Source organism: Salmo trutta, chromosome 32 (assembly GCF_901001165.1).
Source record: "Salmo trutta chromosome 32, fSalTru1.1, whole genome shotgun sequence".
NCBI lineage: Eukaryota > Metazoa > Chordata > Actinopteri > Salmoniformes > Salmonidae > Salmo > Salmo trutta.
In genome coordinates this window covers 20336236-20352561 of record NC_042988.1, presented here as the reverse complement: position 1 = coordinate 20352561, position 16326 = coordinate 20336236, and the positions used below count along the sequence as shown (strand labels likewise).

The following is a 16326-nucleotide window of genomic DNA, read 5'->3' as shown; positions in this document are numbered from 1 at the left end:
TGAACATTGGGTCGCGAGTCAGCCTGCCTACATATTACAAAGAAGGTGTGGCCAAATATACTGTTTTAGTTTCTGTAGCCTACTAGATTAGCCAGGAGGGCTGATGCGCGACCCACGTACCTAGAGAGGCTACATGATAGAATGTGGGTAATGAATTGTCTTTTTTACCAAATTTCCATCTACAAAAACAACGGTGTACCTTGTAGCTGCAGCTGTTCATCAGTCAATTCGTCCACATCCAGTGTCAGCGTACAGTGGCAAAATACAAGGCAGGTGAATCTCTGTAGGATGGCTACTGTATAATTAATTGTATTATAGGCTATACTGTAATAGTAAAGTGTATTTGTACCACCTGTAAAGCAGACATTTGCGATAGTGTTGAAATAGTGATTGCTGCAATGTAGAGTTTGCTGTTTTTACATCTATAACTCTAATACATATATGTTACTTTTAATGTTCTCAGTCATAGATCACTGCACATTGATATCAATTTCACTGTTGCTTATGACAAGTTTTTTATAAATAGCCTAGGTCAGCAATAGTTTACATGTAGGCTTATGCTGAGCCAGTCCGCTGGGTTCCCTAAGGAGTTTTTCACCTCAGGCTTGCACTTTTAAAGTTCACTTCAGTGACAAATTACAAAAATGTTATATACAATTAGACTAGGTTTGATTTGATTGATTGAAAGAAAGGAACATGAAGTCAACTTTGAAAGTAGGAAGTATTACTAGCGCAATGACCCTAAATTTGTATCTGGAATTTGGTGGAAGGAGGACTGACTGATTGTAATTTGTCATGCGTTCAGTATTCACATGTGCATTGTGTCAATTGCATAGAGAACTCAATAGTTCTGAAAATCTTTTCCATAGCAGAAGAGGAAGTCTCGCATTCATCCAGAAATCATTCTGATTTGTGTAGTTAATACATCTTTTCATTATGGGTCTTTCTGCCTTTCAGTTTGTCAGAGAGTACTTCTCTGTTTATAACTAGTCGTCATGCTCTCTACACCCACACATTTCTGTAGACAGGAAACAGGTTAATTCTGGCCTCAAAGTGTGATCTGAGAAGGCTTACTTGACTGTACGCTATGTGTTGATGCGGAACGGCCGCATTAGACCGTTTGAGTTTGTATGAATGTAATAGGGTTTTCATGTACGTTTGTAAATTACATAAATTCATCAATTATAATTTGTCAAAATCATTTCTCACGAAGTTTCTCTGTATGTATAAACATTGGTGTCTGATAGGTTAGGTGTCTCTTATCAAGTGAATGATCAGAAAGTCTTCATGTTTTTATGAGTTGCGGAGAAGTCCTCCCACCTTCCGTTCCTTGGTTGTCTTAGAGTGCATTTGGAAAATATTCAGACCCCTTGACTTTTTCCACATTTTGTTACATTACAGCCTTATTCTAAAATGGATTAAATAGATGATTTTTCCCTCATCAGTCTACACACAATATCCCAGAATGACAAAGCAAAATAGGTTTTTAAAAATGTTTGCAAAAAATAAGACCCTTTACTCAGTCATTTGTTGAAGCACCTTTGGCAGCGATTACAGTATCATGTCTTCTTGGGTATGACGCTATAAGCTTGGCACACCTGTATTTGGGGAGTTTCTCCCATTCTTCTCTGCAGATCCTCTCAAGCTCTGTCAGGTTGGATGGGGAGCGTCGCTGCACAGCTATTTTCAGGTCTTTCCAGAGATGTTCAATCGAATTCAAGTCCGGGCTCTGGCTGGGCCACTCAAAGACATTCAGAGACTTGTCCCGAAGCCACTCCTGCATTGTCTTAGCTATGTGCTTAGGGTCGTTGTCCTGTTGGAAGGTGAACCTTCACCTCAGTCTGAGGTCCTGAGCGCTCTGAAGCAAATTATTTTTGTCAAGGATCTCTCTGTACTTTGCTCCGTTAATCTTTCCCTCGATCCTGACTAGTCTCCCAGTCACTGCCTCTGAAAAACATCCTCACAGCATGATGCTGCCATCACCATACATCACCATACTTGGTGCTAGGTATCCTCCAGACGTGACGCTTCGCATTCAGGCCAAAGAGTTACATTTTGGTTTCACCAGACCATAGTCTTTAGGTGCCTTTTGGCAAACTCCAAGTGGGCTGTCATGTGCCTTTTATTGAGGAGTAACTTCCGTCTGGCGACACTACCATAAAGGCCTGATTAGTGGAGTGCTGCAGAGATGATTGTCTTTCTGAAAGGTTCTCCCATCTCCACATAGGAACTCTGGAGCTCTGTCAGAGTCACCACCCTGACCAAGGCCCTTCTCCCCTGATTACTCAGTTCGGCCGGGTGGTCAGCTCTAGGAAGCTTCTTGGTGGTTCCAAACTTCTTCCATTTAAGAATGATGGAGGCCACTGTGTTCTTAGGGACCTTCAATGCTGCAGAAATGTTTTGGTACCCTTCCCCAGATCTGTGCCTCGAGACAATCCTGTCTCTGAGCTCTAGGGACAATTCCTTCGACCTCATGGCTTGGTTTTTGCTGCACTGTCAACTGTGGGACCTTATAAAGACAGGTGTGTTGAATTTACCACAGGTTCACTCCAATCAAGTTGTAGAAACATCTCAAGGATGATCAATGGAAACAGGAAACAGGACCTGAGCTCAATTTTGAGTCTTATAGTAAAGGGTCTGAATACTTATGTAAATAAGGTTTTATATTTTTAATAAATACGCTTTGTCATTATGGGCTATTGTGTGTGGATTGAGGGGGAAAAAATTATGTAATCAATTTTAGAATAAGGCTGTTGTCACGTTCGTCGTAAGGATGGGACCAAAACGCAGCGGGAATGTGAATACTCATCTTCTTTATTATGAAGAAAACCAAAATAAACACTTAATCAAAAACAACGACGAAAAACAGTTCTGTAAGGCACACAGCTACACGGAACAACTACCCACAAATCCCAATGAAAAAACACCCCTAATAAATAGGACTTCAATTAGAGGCAACGAGGAACAGCTGCCTCCAATTGAAGGTCAACCCAATAAACTAAGCATAGAAATATAATACTAGACACAGACATAGAAATAGACTAACATAGAACATTACCCCCCAAAAAACGAAACACACTAAACAAACACCCCCTGCCACGCCCTGACCAAACTACAATAACAAACAACCCCTTTTACTGGTCAGGACGTGACAGCTGTAACATAACAAAATGTGGAAAAAGTCAAGGAAGGGGTCTGAATACTTTCCGAAAGCACTGTAAATCCACTATATACAGTACATGTGATGTCAAGCCCATGATGCTAAAATGTGATGTTTGACCTCCAAATTCTCTTGGGATGAATAAGGAAACAACCCCATGGAACCCTCCAGTAGGTAAACGTTCACTTACTCAGTCTTTGAACTCATACAGTATTTAAATGATTTATATATACTCTTTACTGTTGTTTGTCCCTTTTAATTACTTGGGTAGACTGACATCTAGCATCCCCACACATAGGACCACTGTGTTTTTAAACAGAGCTGCTATCTTGTCAAAATATGACATTTGATGTTTATAACTCTATTATTGTAGCTGCCAGTATGTCGTCAGCAGTGGAGGCCAGTATGTACAACAGTATCCAGGCCATCCTCAGACAGGCTGCCTCCTCATGCAACAAAGGTACATTATCAGTGCATACAACAATAAAAAGTCAACTATTATCACATTCATCATTATGTGGCATAATGATCTATTGTAGAATATTAATAGTATTACACAATTTAATAGACTTGAGGACATTATGTGGTCAATTCAGCAGCCTTGTATGACTTCCTGAAGGTATGCTGAGGTGGACTCTTCATAAGAAGATGGAGACCCATCCATCTAACAGTGTCTCACTGGTCAGCGTTCTGGTCAAAGAGCTAGAGAAGGTTGGTCTGACACTACTAGAGTATTCTGTTCTTGCAGAATGACACATGGCATGCCCTTCAGAAGTATAATTGGCCATTTTAATTGACAGTTTGATGATGAAAGCTTCCTTCATTTGTTGATTCAGGTGGAGAGGCTTGACTATAAGATGCATGTCATTCCATTGCTTCACACTCTCAACTATGTTATTATTCAGGTCAGATTCATTTACCTTACCTTCATCTGAAATAACCTTGATCAGAGAGTAGCTGTCCTGTATTACTGAGGTCTTGTTTACAGTGTTATTTCCACGTATCATATTTCTTGTGTTGATTTCCTGGTTATCTTTATCCTGCTTAGAATAACTATATTGTTCCTTGTTTGTTCTATTTTGGTATGCCTTATTCAAGCTATGTGATTGTTTTGTGTTTGTGTTTGTTTTTACTTGCCAATCAGCTCTGATGTATGTATCTGATTGTGATGGCTGCTCTTTTTATTCCGGTGTATCGGTAGCAGTCTGGCCACATTCCATGTAACCTGTTTCAGAGAGTGTATGAGTGCTTCAAAAGGCTCCTAACACTTCCAGAGCCCTACTGTACTATCGCACTGAGATACATGAGAAGCATAAAGATGGAGCAGATCACACCAGGTACTCATCACTAGCACTTTACACTTTACACAGTGGCATGTACTGTAGCACAAGCACATTTTAATCATATGAATACAGTATACAGTTCTCCAAACATTTATTTACCTTACTCCCTTTGTTCTGCTAAAGCTCCCTCCCCTACAATAACTTCCTCCACAGGAGCTTTGTATCAGAGAAGGGTAATTGCTGAGCAGAGCCTAAGGAACAAACATTTTCCCCAGCAGGAAAAGTGAGTTTAAAACACCCACAAACACATATGCCATCAGAAGATATTTTACACTTCCCACTGAAGTCAGTTTGTAGTCACTAGCAACAGCTGACTAATTTAGTCATGGTAATTTCTCATAAGGTGAGGGTGGGGGTTTGTTTGCTATGTGTGAGCTGTGGTGTCACTTTCCCTTTCACAAACAGATGATTTTAAATGAGGACTTTCCCGTCAGCTACTCTGAGGTTGTGCTGTATCCACAATAGCTGTGCTGACTGGCTGCCCCTCTGACTATGTCCCCCGTAGGGTATTTGTGTTTGCAGACCCGGCTGTGTTCTCAGGGCCCCTGTGGCAGGCAGTGAGGGCAGACCTGGTGCTGGCCAGCCCCCAAAGTGACACTCTGGCAAGACGGGTGCTACTGCACACTCTGCAGGCTGGACTGGTGAAGGCCTGTCATGGTCCCATACTGACTCAAGCTCTGGAGGTGAGGGAGGTCAATGGGCTGTGATGATATGAGACGTTTGGATTAATTGATTTCATATCTTGGTATTACATACCTTGGTTTCTCAAATGATTGCCTCGCCTGGTTCACCAACTACTTCTCTGATAGAGTTCAGTGTGTCAAATCGGAGGGCCTGTTGTCCGGACCTCTGGCAGTCTCTATGGGGGTGCCACAGGGTTCAATTCTTGGGCCAACTCTTTTCTCTGTATACATCAATGATGTCGCTCTTGCTGCTGGTGAGTCTCTGATCCACCTCTACGCAGACGACACCATTCTGTATACTTCTGGCCCTTCTTTGGACACTGTGTTAACAACCCTCCAGACGAGCTTCAATGCCATACAACTCTCCTTCTGTGGCCTCCAACTGCTCCTAAATACAAGTAAAACGAAATGCATGCTCTTCAACCGATCGCTGCCTGCACCTGCCCGCCTGTCCAGCATCACTACTCTGGACGGTTTTGTCTTAGAATATGTGGACAACTGGAAATACCTAGGTGTCTAGTTAGACTGTAAACTCTCCTTCCAGACTCACATCAAACATCTCCAATCCAAAGTTAAATCTAAAATTGGCTTCCTATTTCGCAACAAAGCATCCTTCACTCATGCTGCCAAACATACCCTCGTAAAACTGACCATCCTGCCGATCCTCGACTTTGGCGATGTCATTTACAAAATAGCCTCCAATACCCTACTCAACAAACTGGATGCAGTCTATCACAGTGCCATCCGTTTTGTCACCAAAGCCCCATATACTACCCACCACTGCGACCTGTACGCTCTCGTTGGCTGGCCCTCGCTTCATAATCATCGCCAAACCCACTGGCTCCAGGTCATCTACAAGACCCTGCTAGGTAAAGTCCCCCTTATCTCCGCTCACTGGTCACCATAGCAGCACCCACCTGTAGCACGCGCTCCAGCAGGTATATCTCTCTGGTCACCCCCAAAGCCAATTTCTCCTTTGGCCGTCTCTCCTTCCAGTTCTCTGCTGCCAATGACTGGAACGAACTACAAAAATCTCTGAAACTGGAAACACTTATCTCCCTCACTAGCTTTGAACACCAGCTGTCAGAGCAGCTCACAGATCACTGCACCTGTACATAGCCCATCTATAATTTAGCCCAAACAACTACCTCTTCCCCTACTGTATTTATTTATTTATTTTGCTCCTTTGCACCCCATTATTTCTATTTCTACTTTGCACTTTCTTCTACTACAAATCTACCATTCCAGTGTTTTACTTGCTATATTGTATTTACTTTGCCACCATGGCCTTTTTTGCCTTTACCTCCCTTATCTCACCTCATTTACTCACATTGTATATAGACTTATTTTTCTACTGTATTATTGACTATATGTTTGTTTTACTCCATGTGTAACTCTGTGTTGTTGTATGTTGTCGAACTGCTTTGCTTTATCTTGGCCAGGTCGCAATTGTAAATGAGAACTTGTTCTCAACTTGCCTACCTGGTTAAATAAAGGTGAAATAAAATAAAAAAAATAAAAAAATTGTGTGCATCAGATGGATAATGAAATCACGTGTGTGCGGGCGTGTATGTGTGTGTGTGCCGCAGGATCTAGGAGAAGATGTGGAGCAGTACTTCCAGGAGGTGGTGTTAGCTGTAGAGCAGAGTATAGAGAACGGTGAGGCCGGCCGCGACCAGTACCAAACCAGGCTACAGCACATCTACAGTGACATCCTGACCTCTGCTAACCAAGGTGTGTGTAAAGGAGGATAGGGTTGGGCGGTATGCAGATTTTCCTATCGGCATACCATCCTTATGGTATTACAGGTTTAGTACACAAGGGGGCACCAGAAAACCCATTGGGCATCTAATACCATAATGCTAACTAAATTAGCACAAGTCATAGCAAATTTCCATGAAGGCTGCTACCTAAATATGCTAACAAGCGCAAACGAAAATAAACTAATTGCAAAGACAGGCAATCCAGCTCATGAAGTTACACATACAGTACCAGTCAAAAGTTTGGACACCTACTTATTGCAGGGTTTTTCTTTATTTTGACTATTTTCTACATTGTAGAATAATAGTGAAGACATCAGAACTATGAAATAACACATATGGAATCATGTGTTAAAAAAGTGTTAAACAAATCTAAATATATTTTAAATTTGAGATTCTTCAACGTAGCCACCCTTTGCCTTGATGACAGCTTTGCACACTTTTGGCATTCTCTCAACCAGCTTCATGAGGTAGTCACCTGGAATGCATTTCAATTAACAGGTGTGCCTTGTTAAAAGTTCATTTGTGGACTTTCTTTCCTTAATGCGTTTGAGCCAATAAGTTGTGTTATGGCAAGGTAGGGTTGGTATAGAGAAGATAGTCCTATTTGGTAAAAGACCAAATAGGGCAAGAACAGCTCAAATAAGCAAAAAGAAACGACAGTCCATCATTACTTTAAGACATGAAGGTCAGTCAATGCAGAAAATGTCAAGAACTTTGAAAGTTTCTTCAAGTGCAGTTGCAAAACCCATCAAGCGCTATGATGAAACTGGCTCTCATGAGGACCGCCACAGGAAAGGAAGACCCAGAGTTACCTCTGCTGTGGAGGATAAGCCCAAATAAATTATTCACAGAGTTAAAGTAACAGACACATCTCAACATCAACTGTTCAGAGGAGACTGCGTGGATCAGACCTTCATGGTCAAATGCCTGCAAAGAAACCACTACTAAAGGACACCAATAAGAAGAAGGTACTTGCTTGGGCCAAGAAACACAAGCAATGGACATTAGACCGGTGGAAATCTGTCCTTTGGTCTGATTAGTCCAAATTTGAGAGTTTTGGTTCCAACCGCTGTGTCTTAGTGAGACGCAGAGTAGGTGAACAGATGATCTTTGCATGTGTGGTTAACATCGTGAAGCATGGAGGAGGAGGTGTGATGGTGTGGGGGTGCTTTGCTGGTGACACTGTCAATGATTTATTTCGAATTCAAGGCACACTTAACCAGCATGGCTACCACAGCATTCTGCAGCAATACGCCATCCCATCTGGTTTGCACTTAGTGGGACTTTCATTTGTTTTTCAACAGGACAATGACCCAACTCAACTCCAAGCTGTGTAAGGCCTATTTGACCAAGAAGAAGCATGATGGAGTGCTGCATCAGATGACCTGGCCTCCACAATCACCCAACCTCATCCCAATTGAAATGGTTTGGGATGAGTTGAAACCGCATAGCGAAGGAAAAGCAGCCAACAAGTGCTTAGCATAGCTACTTCGAAGAATCTCAAATATAAAATGTATACCGATTTGTTTAACACTTCTTTGGTTACTACATGATTCCATATGTGTTATTTCATAGTTTTGATGTCTTCACCTTTATTCTACAATGTAGACAATAGTAAAAAATAAAGAAAACCCGTTGAATGAGTAGGCGTGTCCAAACTTTTGACTAGTACTGTATATAGGTAGCAGCTACCGAATGTCCTTTTCATGAGTTTGGACATTTTACAAGTGAAAGTGAATGAGAGACATTGTGCAAATGAACAAAGTTTTGATGCATGCTTGTTTGAAGGAAGAACAGTACTGGCTTTGGAGCAGCATGTGTACACACTGTGTCTGTGTGGAGTCTGGAGTTGCTAGGGCAATGGGCCTGCCTGCTCTGCTCGGAGAAGAGGGACAGAGTAGTAGAAAGCCAAGAACGTAGAGGAGAAAAAACACAAGGAAATCAAGATAACATTGGCAGCTGTACAGGTCTCTCAAACACAGCAGAAAGCTAACACCATATGTTACCTAATTATTTCAGCCACTTACTTTTATTTAACTAGGCAAGTCAGTTAAGAACAAATTCTTATTTTCAATGATGGCCTAGGAACAAGTGCCTTGTTCAGGGGCAGAACAACACATTTGTACCTTGTCAGCTCAGGGAGTTGAACTTGCAACCTTTTGGTTACTAGCCCAACACGCTAACCACTAGGCTACCCTGCCTAACCACTAGGATATACTTAGATAACTAGCAAGTTAAACTTAGGGGTCGTGTTAACAAGGAATTCTACATTTTTCACAAAGAAAAGACAAAACGCATAAGAAATACCTTGATGCGTTTTATAAACTGATAGAATAATAATGTATGTTTTAAGATAATGGCTAAAGTGTTCCACTCTGAAACTGTATGACTGTGTGAAATGTATTAGAATTATAAAACTATAATCCAATAATGTGTGTGTAAGACAAGTTAAGACAAAAAACATTGTGTTACTATGTAGCAAGGTGAGAAATGTATAGTTGAGACAACAAAGAACAACTGAACTACAGATGACCTAGTTATAACTCTGAAAACTGACAACAAGAAAGAGGCCCTTTCAATGGCCCCTCTAATCTAGGGAGGAGAGTAACGGCTAGAAATTGCCAGGCTGGTAGAAAAGTGATAGACTAGGAATGTGAACTGTAGGAAAAATACATCCCGCCTAAAAGAAAGGTGGAGTTTCTATTGATAAGAATTCAGTTGTGTGTGTGTGTGTGTGTGTGTGTGTGTGTGTGTGTGTGTGTGTGTGTGTGTGTGTGTGTGTGTTATAAAAAGACTTCGTTCTCATTTTTTACTTCAGAGCTCTCTGAATAAAGAACTAACCTATTACAGAATCTGAGACTTTGTCTAATTCTTCATTAACCCGAGATTTACAACCTCGGGGGAATTGGTCAAAACTATAAAATAGTTCTGTTAGAACATTGGGATAAAAATTCTCGTGACATAAACGCAGATCTAAAATGTTTCTTAATGTCATTTCTGCCTGGCATCAGACAAATTTGATGCTTCAGTTGCACTTCTCCACTCGGATGAGAATTCACAAAAGGGCATTCTATCAGCAGACAGCCTAATGTGTAGCTACCTATCTCTGGTACTTTTCATTTTTAGCCTACTTTTCTCTGGTAAAATTCTAGATTAACTTTAAGCAAAACATTGGGAAATGTAGCTGGCTACATTCTTTCTATGATAAACATTAGAAATATGTTTTAAAAGACCTAGCTTTTTCATATTAAGCTCATTTAGTCGTGTGGCTGCCAGCCAAATGGTGTTGCACTTCCATTGTCATTTGATAAAAATGCACCTATTTTCTTACACTAATGTATTTTCTGTGAAGGAAAACTATAGTTGCACGCCCCTGCTCACTCTTTTGAAGCAAAAACACTGTTGCCTTTCAAATACACAGATGGACTCACCTGCTCCCTCTTCCACCCTTTGTGCTATTTACAAACAACCACGTGACTGGCTTAGCTGTTCTGGGGAACTACAGTAAGCTTCATAATGTAAAATAGTGTGACAGGTGAAATGAAGAACGCGGTCTGCTTTATCTCCTAAGGTATTGCACAAGTTTACTGCAGGTATTTATTTAAAGAGTAGCTACAAATATTAAAATGTATTGAAAAACTTCAAAGAAATAATTTCAACAGTATTGACGGTATTGAAAAACCATCCCGTGGCCATTTCTAAATACCCCGGCATATGGTGTATATGGTATACCACCAAAGGCTAAAAGAGAATAATGAAAGAGATTTGCTGACTGTGACAAACAAGATATTCACTGTTTATTGTGTTATGTTCACTCTCTCTCTGTTCAGACCCAAAGGCCCGTGGCTCTTTTTCTAACACTCCATTGCCCTCTCCAGAGATTCACTTCCACCTGTGGACAAACGAAGAGGAGCTGTGTGAGTCAACATCAGAGAACCTTAGTTTCTAGGGTTTTATAAAGACTTGAACATTCTGTCAAATCAGACTAATAGATAGTGTGGCAATCTTGAATCTTTCATATTTTTCTATAGGGAATGAGCTGGTGAACTTCACCCTAAACGTTTCCACCTCTGAGCGGAACTCTATGTACCAGGAGGAGGAAGAGGAGGATGTTTCTAAGAGGGTTTCCCTCCTGTCTGTTGATAGTGGAATAGAGAAGGACCTGTCTGACATGGAGGAGCGGGAACAGAGGAATCCATTCACTCGGTCACGGTCACCGTGTTTCAGAGGGAGAATGAAGCCAGAAGACAAAATGGCTCTGGTACAGGAAAACATCAAGGGGCCCACCAGTAGCACCCCTCTCCCTAAAAAGGAGGGGAACCATACCGCACGCATAGTGATGATGGGAGACGACAGGGTGCTGGGGAGACTGGCCAAGGCGTATCACTCAATCCGGTAGGATGTACTGCTACTTTCCCTTAATGTCCCTTAATACCTAGTTCCATCCTCATACATGTGAAATTCTGTTTTTATCCAAAGTGACTTACAGTCATGCGTGCATACATTTTAGTGGGTTCAACTTCCAGGTAGTGCTGGAAGTTGAACCCACTATCCTGGCGTTGCAAACACCATGCTCTACCAACTGAGATACAGAGGACTACTGTACACTGTAATTACACTGTAATTCTGTCATTTAGAAATGTGTGTGAACTGTTTTACAATGTGCATTACTTTTGTGTGCAGAAAAAGGGAGGCAAAACATCTCATCTTGACCAAGAGAGTGAACCTACAGATATACTACATCCCTGTCACTGATGAGCCTATCGTCAATTCACCTGTGAGCAATAATCCAGTCCAAAATCCAATGATCAAGTCAAATCAAAGTTTATTTGTCACGTGCGCCAAATACAACAGGCGTAGGTAGACCTTACAGTGAAATGCTTACTTACAGGCTCTAACCAATAGTGCAAAAAAAGGTATTAGGTGAGCAATAGGTAAGTAAAGAAATAAAACAACAGTAAAAAGACAGGCTATATACAGTAGCGAGGCTATAACAGTAGCAAGGCTACATACAGACACCGGTTAGTCAGGCTGATTGAGGTAGTATGTACATGTAGATATGGTTAAAGTGACTATGCATATATGATGAACAGAGAGTAGCAGTAGCGTAAAAGAGGGGTTGGCGGGTGGTGGGTGGCAGGTGGTGGGACACAATGCAGATAGCCCGGTTAGCCAACGTGCGGGAGCACTGGTTGGTCGGCCCAATTAAGGTAGTATGTACATCAATGTATAGTTAAAGTGATTATGCATATATGATCAACAGAGAGTAGCATCAGCGTAAAAGAGGGGTTGGGTGTGGGGTTGGGGGGGGGGGGCATTCAGTGCAAATCGTCCGGGTAGCCATTTGATTACCTGTTCAGGAGTCTTATGGTTTTGGGGTAAAAACTGTTGAGAAGCCTTTTTGTCCTAGACTTGGCACTCCAGTACCGCTTGCCATACGGTAGTAGAGAGAACAGTCTATGACTGGGGTGGCTGGGGTCTTTGGCAATTTTTAGGGCCTTCCTCTGACACCGCCTGGTGTAGAGGTCCTGGATGGCAGGCAGTTTAGCCCCAGTGATGTACTGGGCCGTACACACTACCCTCTGTGGTGCCTTGCGGTCAGAGGCCGAGCAATTGCCGTACCAGGCAGTGATGCAACCAGTCAGGATGCTCTCGATGTTACAGCTGTAGAACCTTTTGAGGATCTCAAGACTCATGCCAAATCTTTTTAGTTTCCTGAGGGAAAACAACAATAATACCAATAATGTAAAATAAACATCCATCTCATGCTGCACATGTACAGTAACCGGTATGATTTTATAGGTTATGGAACCAGACTTTTCTCTTTTTCAGGAAAGCACATCACAAGTTGGAGACAGGTTGTCTCTAGCCTCGTTCTTAGGAAGGGTCGATCCCTGGTACGAAAGCAACATCAACAGTTTGGGAGCCATGATTCCAAAGCTGGCAGGAACGGTAATGAGTACTAATACATGCATTGTTTTATAAAGTAATCTAATTCTGATCATGATTGTCCAAAAATATCCATCAAATGAGTTCAAGGAAACCTAAATAAAAAGGGTTTATTAAGAGAGAAATAGACATCCAGTCATGTCACAGTGAGACCTAATGCTGTGTCTACTATGTGCCATTGCAGCAGTCCAGTCACAGCAGGTCATCAGAACCCAATCACTTCCTTGTGGACGTCCTCTCCTACTACCTTCGCTGTGGCCTACAGCCTGTCCACTTCACACTCTACTCCGTCAAGGTCAGCTCCCTGAGATACATCCACATGTCATAGTCACGTGTGTGCATGTGTGTTATCAGCAGGATGTAACACCAACATATGGCAGCCCATGAATAGTTCATACAGAGTTCATAGCCCAGTATAGCATAATGATTACGGTTATCATCATGGGGTTAAATTGGGAATTTGGAGGTTGGAAAGCCCTATTGGGGGGGGGGGCTAGGGCAGGAGCTAGGGTTACGTTTGTGGTTGGGGCCAGGGTTAGGGTTGAACCAGAATGTGGATGTAAAGCTAGGCTTAGGGTTGTCGTTGAGGCTAGGTTTAGGGTTGAACCGGGATGTGGACATGGGGCTAGGATTAGGGTTGTGATTGAGGCTAGGTTAAGGGTTGAAGTGGGATGTAGACATGAATCTAGGGTTAGGGTTGTGGTTGAGGGTTAGGGTTTAACAAGGATGTGGACATGAAGCTAGGTTTATGGTTGCTGTCATCCTAGGGTACCCAAGCCTTAATCTTAACTTTGGTTTATCATACTTTTATCATACGTTTTATCCTTCTTTCTTCTTTGGACCCGTAGATTGCTGGAGCTTGGCTTTCCATTTGACCCATGGTCCAAGAGCCCTGCTTCGCGTAGCTCCGGCTCAATTTAACCACTTGTTATCATTAAGAAAAAAAAAAAAAATTTCTCCCTAATTTGAGCTTGTTCTTGTTGCCCTGTTGTGTTTTCAGATCTCTGTCTCTGGCCAGACTGGCAGCCCTGTGGATGAGGTGTTTGTGTCCCACCTGGATGCTGAGTTCCCGGAGTCTAAAACACTCAGAGAAAATCTGAGACAAGGTACTGTTGTCACAACTGTGAATGCAGCATGAACCGTGTTGTCAGGACAGGGACAGAAACTAGATCGTCCTGTTACTGCTTCTGTTGGTGATTGCATAATGTCTCTCTGCAGAGAGATCTAGTAGGCGACGAACCAGGAAGACACATGGAACCTGTGGAGCGGTGGTTTCTGTGAATTACAGTAAGGTACTTTCTGAAGGCTTTCTTCCCTATTTGTTTTATAGAGTATTTGATTAGTGGTTAGTGAATGTGTTCATGCTTGGTTAGTGTAGTACAGTATCATTTTAATAATTTAGGAACAATTAGTACACGTTTAAATGAAAAGTAACAACTATGGAAATATCTAGATATCCTTTAAATCCGTATGGCATAATGTCTTAACTACAGTACCAAATGTGTATGTGTCTCAAATGCTTTCTGCAGGTCTCCTTGAGCAAACAAGAGGTTGTCCAGGGAATGTCAGTCATGACATGTGGAGTGGGCATCAGTGCAATATCACCCAATGAAACAGAAGGTTTGTATTAAAACATATAGTAACTACCTAGCTGTTCTCAATGGCAACTTGGTTTCATTGCCTCAAATCAACAATTTGTCATCCCTACTTTCCCTAGGTCTTGATTTCCTCACTGTCAATTTTGACAGTACAAATCCAAGATGCTGCACGGTAAGGATATTTCTGAATGTGTGATAATAAATCATTGAGACCCCAGTAACACCATATTAAAAAGTACTAAAACTGTCAGTCAGGCAACACACTGACAGATGTGGTTTCTTGATCTTATCCTCATGTATCACCTTCAAAGTAGATTATTGATTAAGGCAATTATATATAATGGTAGAGGTTTGAGTTGAGCCCATAAATGCAAAGAGGGTAGGCATACGGTACTGCAGTTTGGAGTCACATCTCACAATGATTTTTGCTCCTAACCTATCAGGATATTTAATTTTACCATGCTGTGTTGACAGGAGATCAGAACCCAAAACATTAAAATCAGAATCCTGGAAGATAAGACCTTCACTGTCTGTCTGGACAAAGACTGTCGCAGGAAATACACACATGTCCAAAGGTCAGAGATCACACTCATCAGCAATAGAATGCCAGGATGCTCTACCATCTCTACTATTGATGAATACTATACAGTAGTTATTTGGTTGTCTTTTACAGAGAATTTCCCTGGGCTCAAACTGTAATAACTAAGTAACTAACACTCTTTTACAGCATTGAGATCTCTCCATGTTTGGATCCAGGGTATTGTCTCCAAACAAGTTCCAAGTCCAAGTTCAGTGTGGGAGAGGAGAGGGAGGTGGGGCTGAGCAAATACATGTGCAAGATCCTGCCTCTGCCAATCAACACCTTCACTGGCATCAACCACTGAAGGGATTTGATTATTTAGCCCGGGCTCCATCCCAGGCGTGAGCCAGGTGCCCCGCTCTGGCCAATGGCGAAGTAAGCTAAAAACAAAAGTGATGTTGGTTGAGCACGTGGAGTAATGAGTAAGATTCTGTGTTTTCACATGCAAAAAGGATTTATTTTGATAACAAAGTGTTTTATCTGCCTTCCCAATGAAATCTAGTTTTACAATTCTAACATATGTTTTATGAAAAATAGATTATTTAATTTTTATTTTATTATGATCCCCATTAGCTGTTGAGAAAGCAGCAGCTGCTTTTCCTGGGTTCCACACAAAACATGAAACATGACATAATACAGAACATTAATAGACAAGAACAGCTCCAACACAGAACTACATCAAATTATAATTTTTTGAACACACACGTAGCCTATATACCAATACATACATGCAAACTATCTAGGCCAAACTATCTAGGCCAAATAAGGGACAGGTGTTGTGCCGTGAGGGGTTGCTTTATCTGTTATTTTTAAACCAGGTTTGCTGTTCATTTGAGCAATATAAGATAAGGGCTCTATATAATACTTTACGCTTTCTTAAATTTGTTCTGGATTTGGGGACTGTGAAAAGACCCCTGGTGGCATGTCTGGTGGGGTACGTGTGTCTGTAAGTTGACTCTGCAAACAATTTGGGATTTTCAACACATTAATGTTTCTTATAAAAAGTGATGCAGTCGGTCTCTCTTTTATATCAGCCCTCTGTGTCACGCCTGCTCCCGTTCTTCCTCCCTTGTGCTCGAGGGCGCCAGGCTCCCCAGCATTGAACACTCCTGCCATCATCATTACACCCCCCCCCCCCGCCACCCCCCGTCACGCGCATCAGCGATTATTGGACTCACCTGGACTCAGTCACCTCTGTCATTACCTTCCCTATATCTATCTGGTTCCCCGCTCTGTTCCCTGCTTCTGCA

The 16326-nt window shown here is 41.9% G+C and overlaps 1 protein-coding gene across 7 annotated transcripts; it reads left to right on the top strand.

The window, feature by feature from the left end:
• The first annotated feature begins 79 nt into the window (after window positions 1-79).
• LOC115171372 (phosphoinositide 3-kinase regulatory subunit 6-like) lies at window positions 80-16093 on the top strand. Of its 7 annotated transcripts, none has more exons than XM_029728119.1 (19): window positions 80-269; window positions 3534-3620; window positions 3780-3871; window positions 3997-4065; window positions 4362-4497; window positions 4657-4726; window positions 5009-5186; window positions 6776-6920; window positions 10780-10866; window positions 10981-11344; window positions 11633-11726; window positions 12782-12901; window positions 13083-13193; window positions 13899-14004; window positions 14117-14190; window positions 14428-14518; window positions 14616-14668; window positions 14971-15071; window positions 15224-16093. In XM_029728119.1, exons 2-19 carry the CDS (start codon window positions 3542-3544, stop codon window positions 15378-15380), a joined length of 2127 nt encoding a protein of 708 aa, XP_029583979.1. In that variant the 5' UTR covers window positions 80-269; window positions 3534-3541; the 3' UTR covers window positions 15381-16093. The 7 variants fall into 7 exon arrangements, 6 of the variants coding, with proteins under 6 accessions (XP_029583979.1, XP_029583978.1, XP_029583976.1 ...); XM_029728118.1 differs by lacking the exon at window positions 80-269 and adding an exon at window positions 3200-3330; XM_029728116.1 differs by lacking the exon at window positions 80-269 and adding an exon at window positions 3200-3334 and having other exon boundaries at window positions 4365-4497.
• The last annotated feature ends 233 nt before the right edge of the window (window positions 16094-16326 follow it).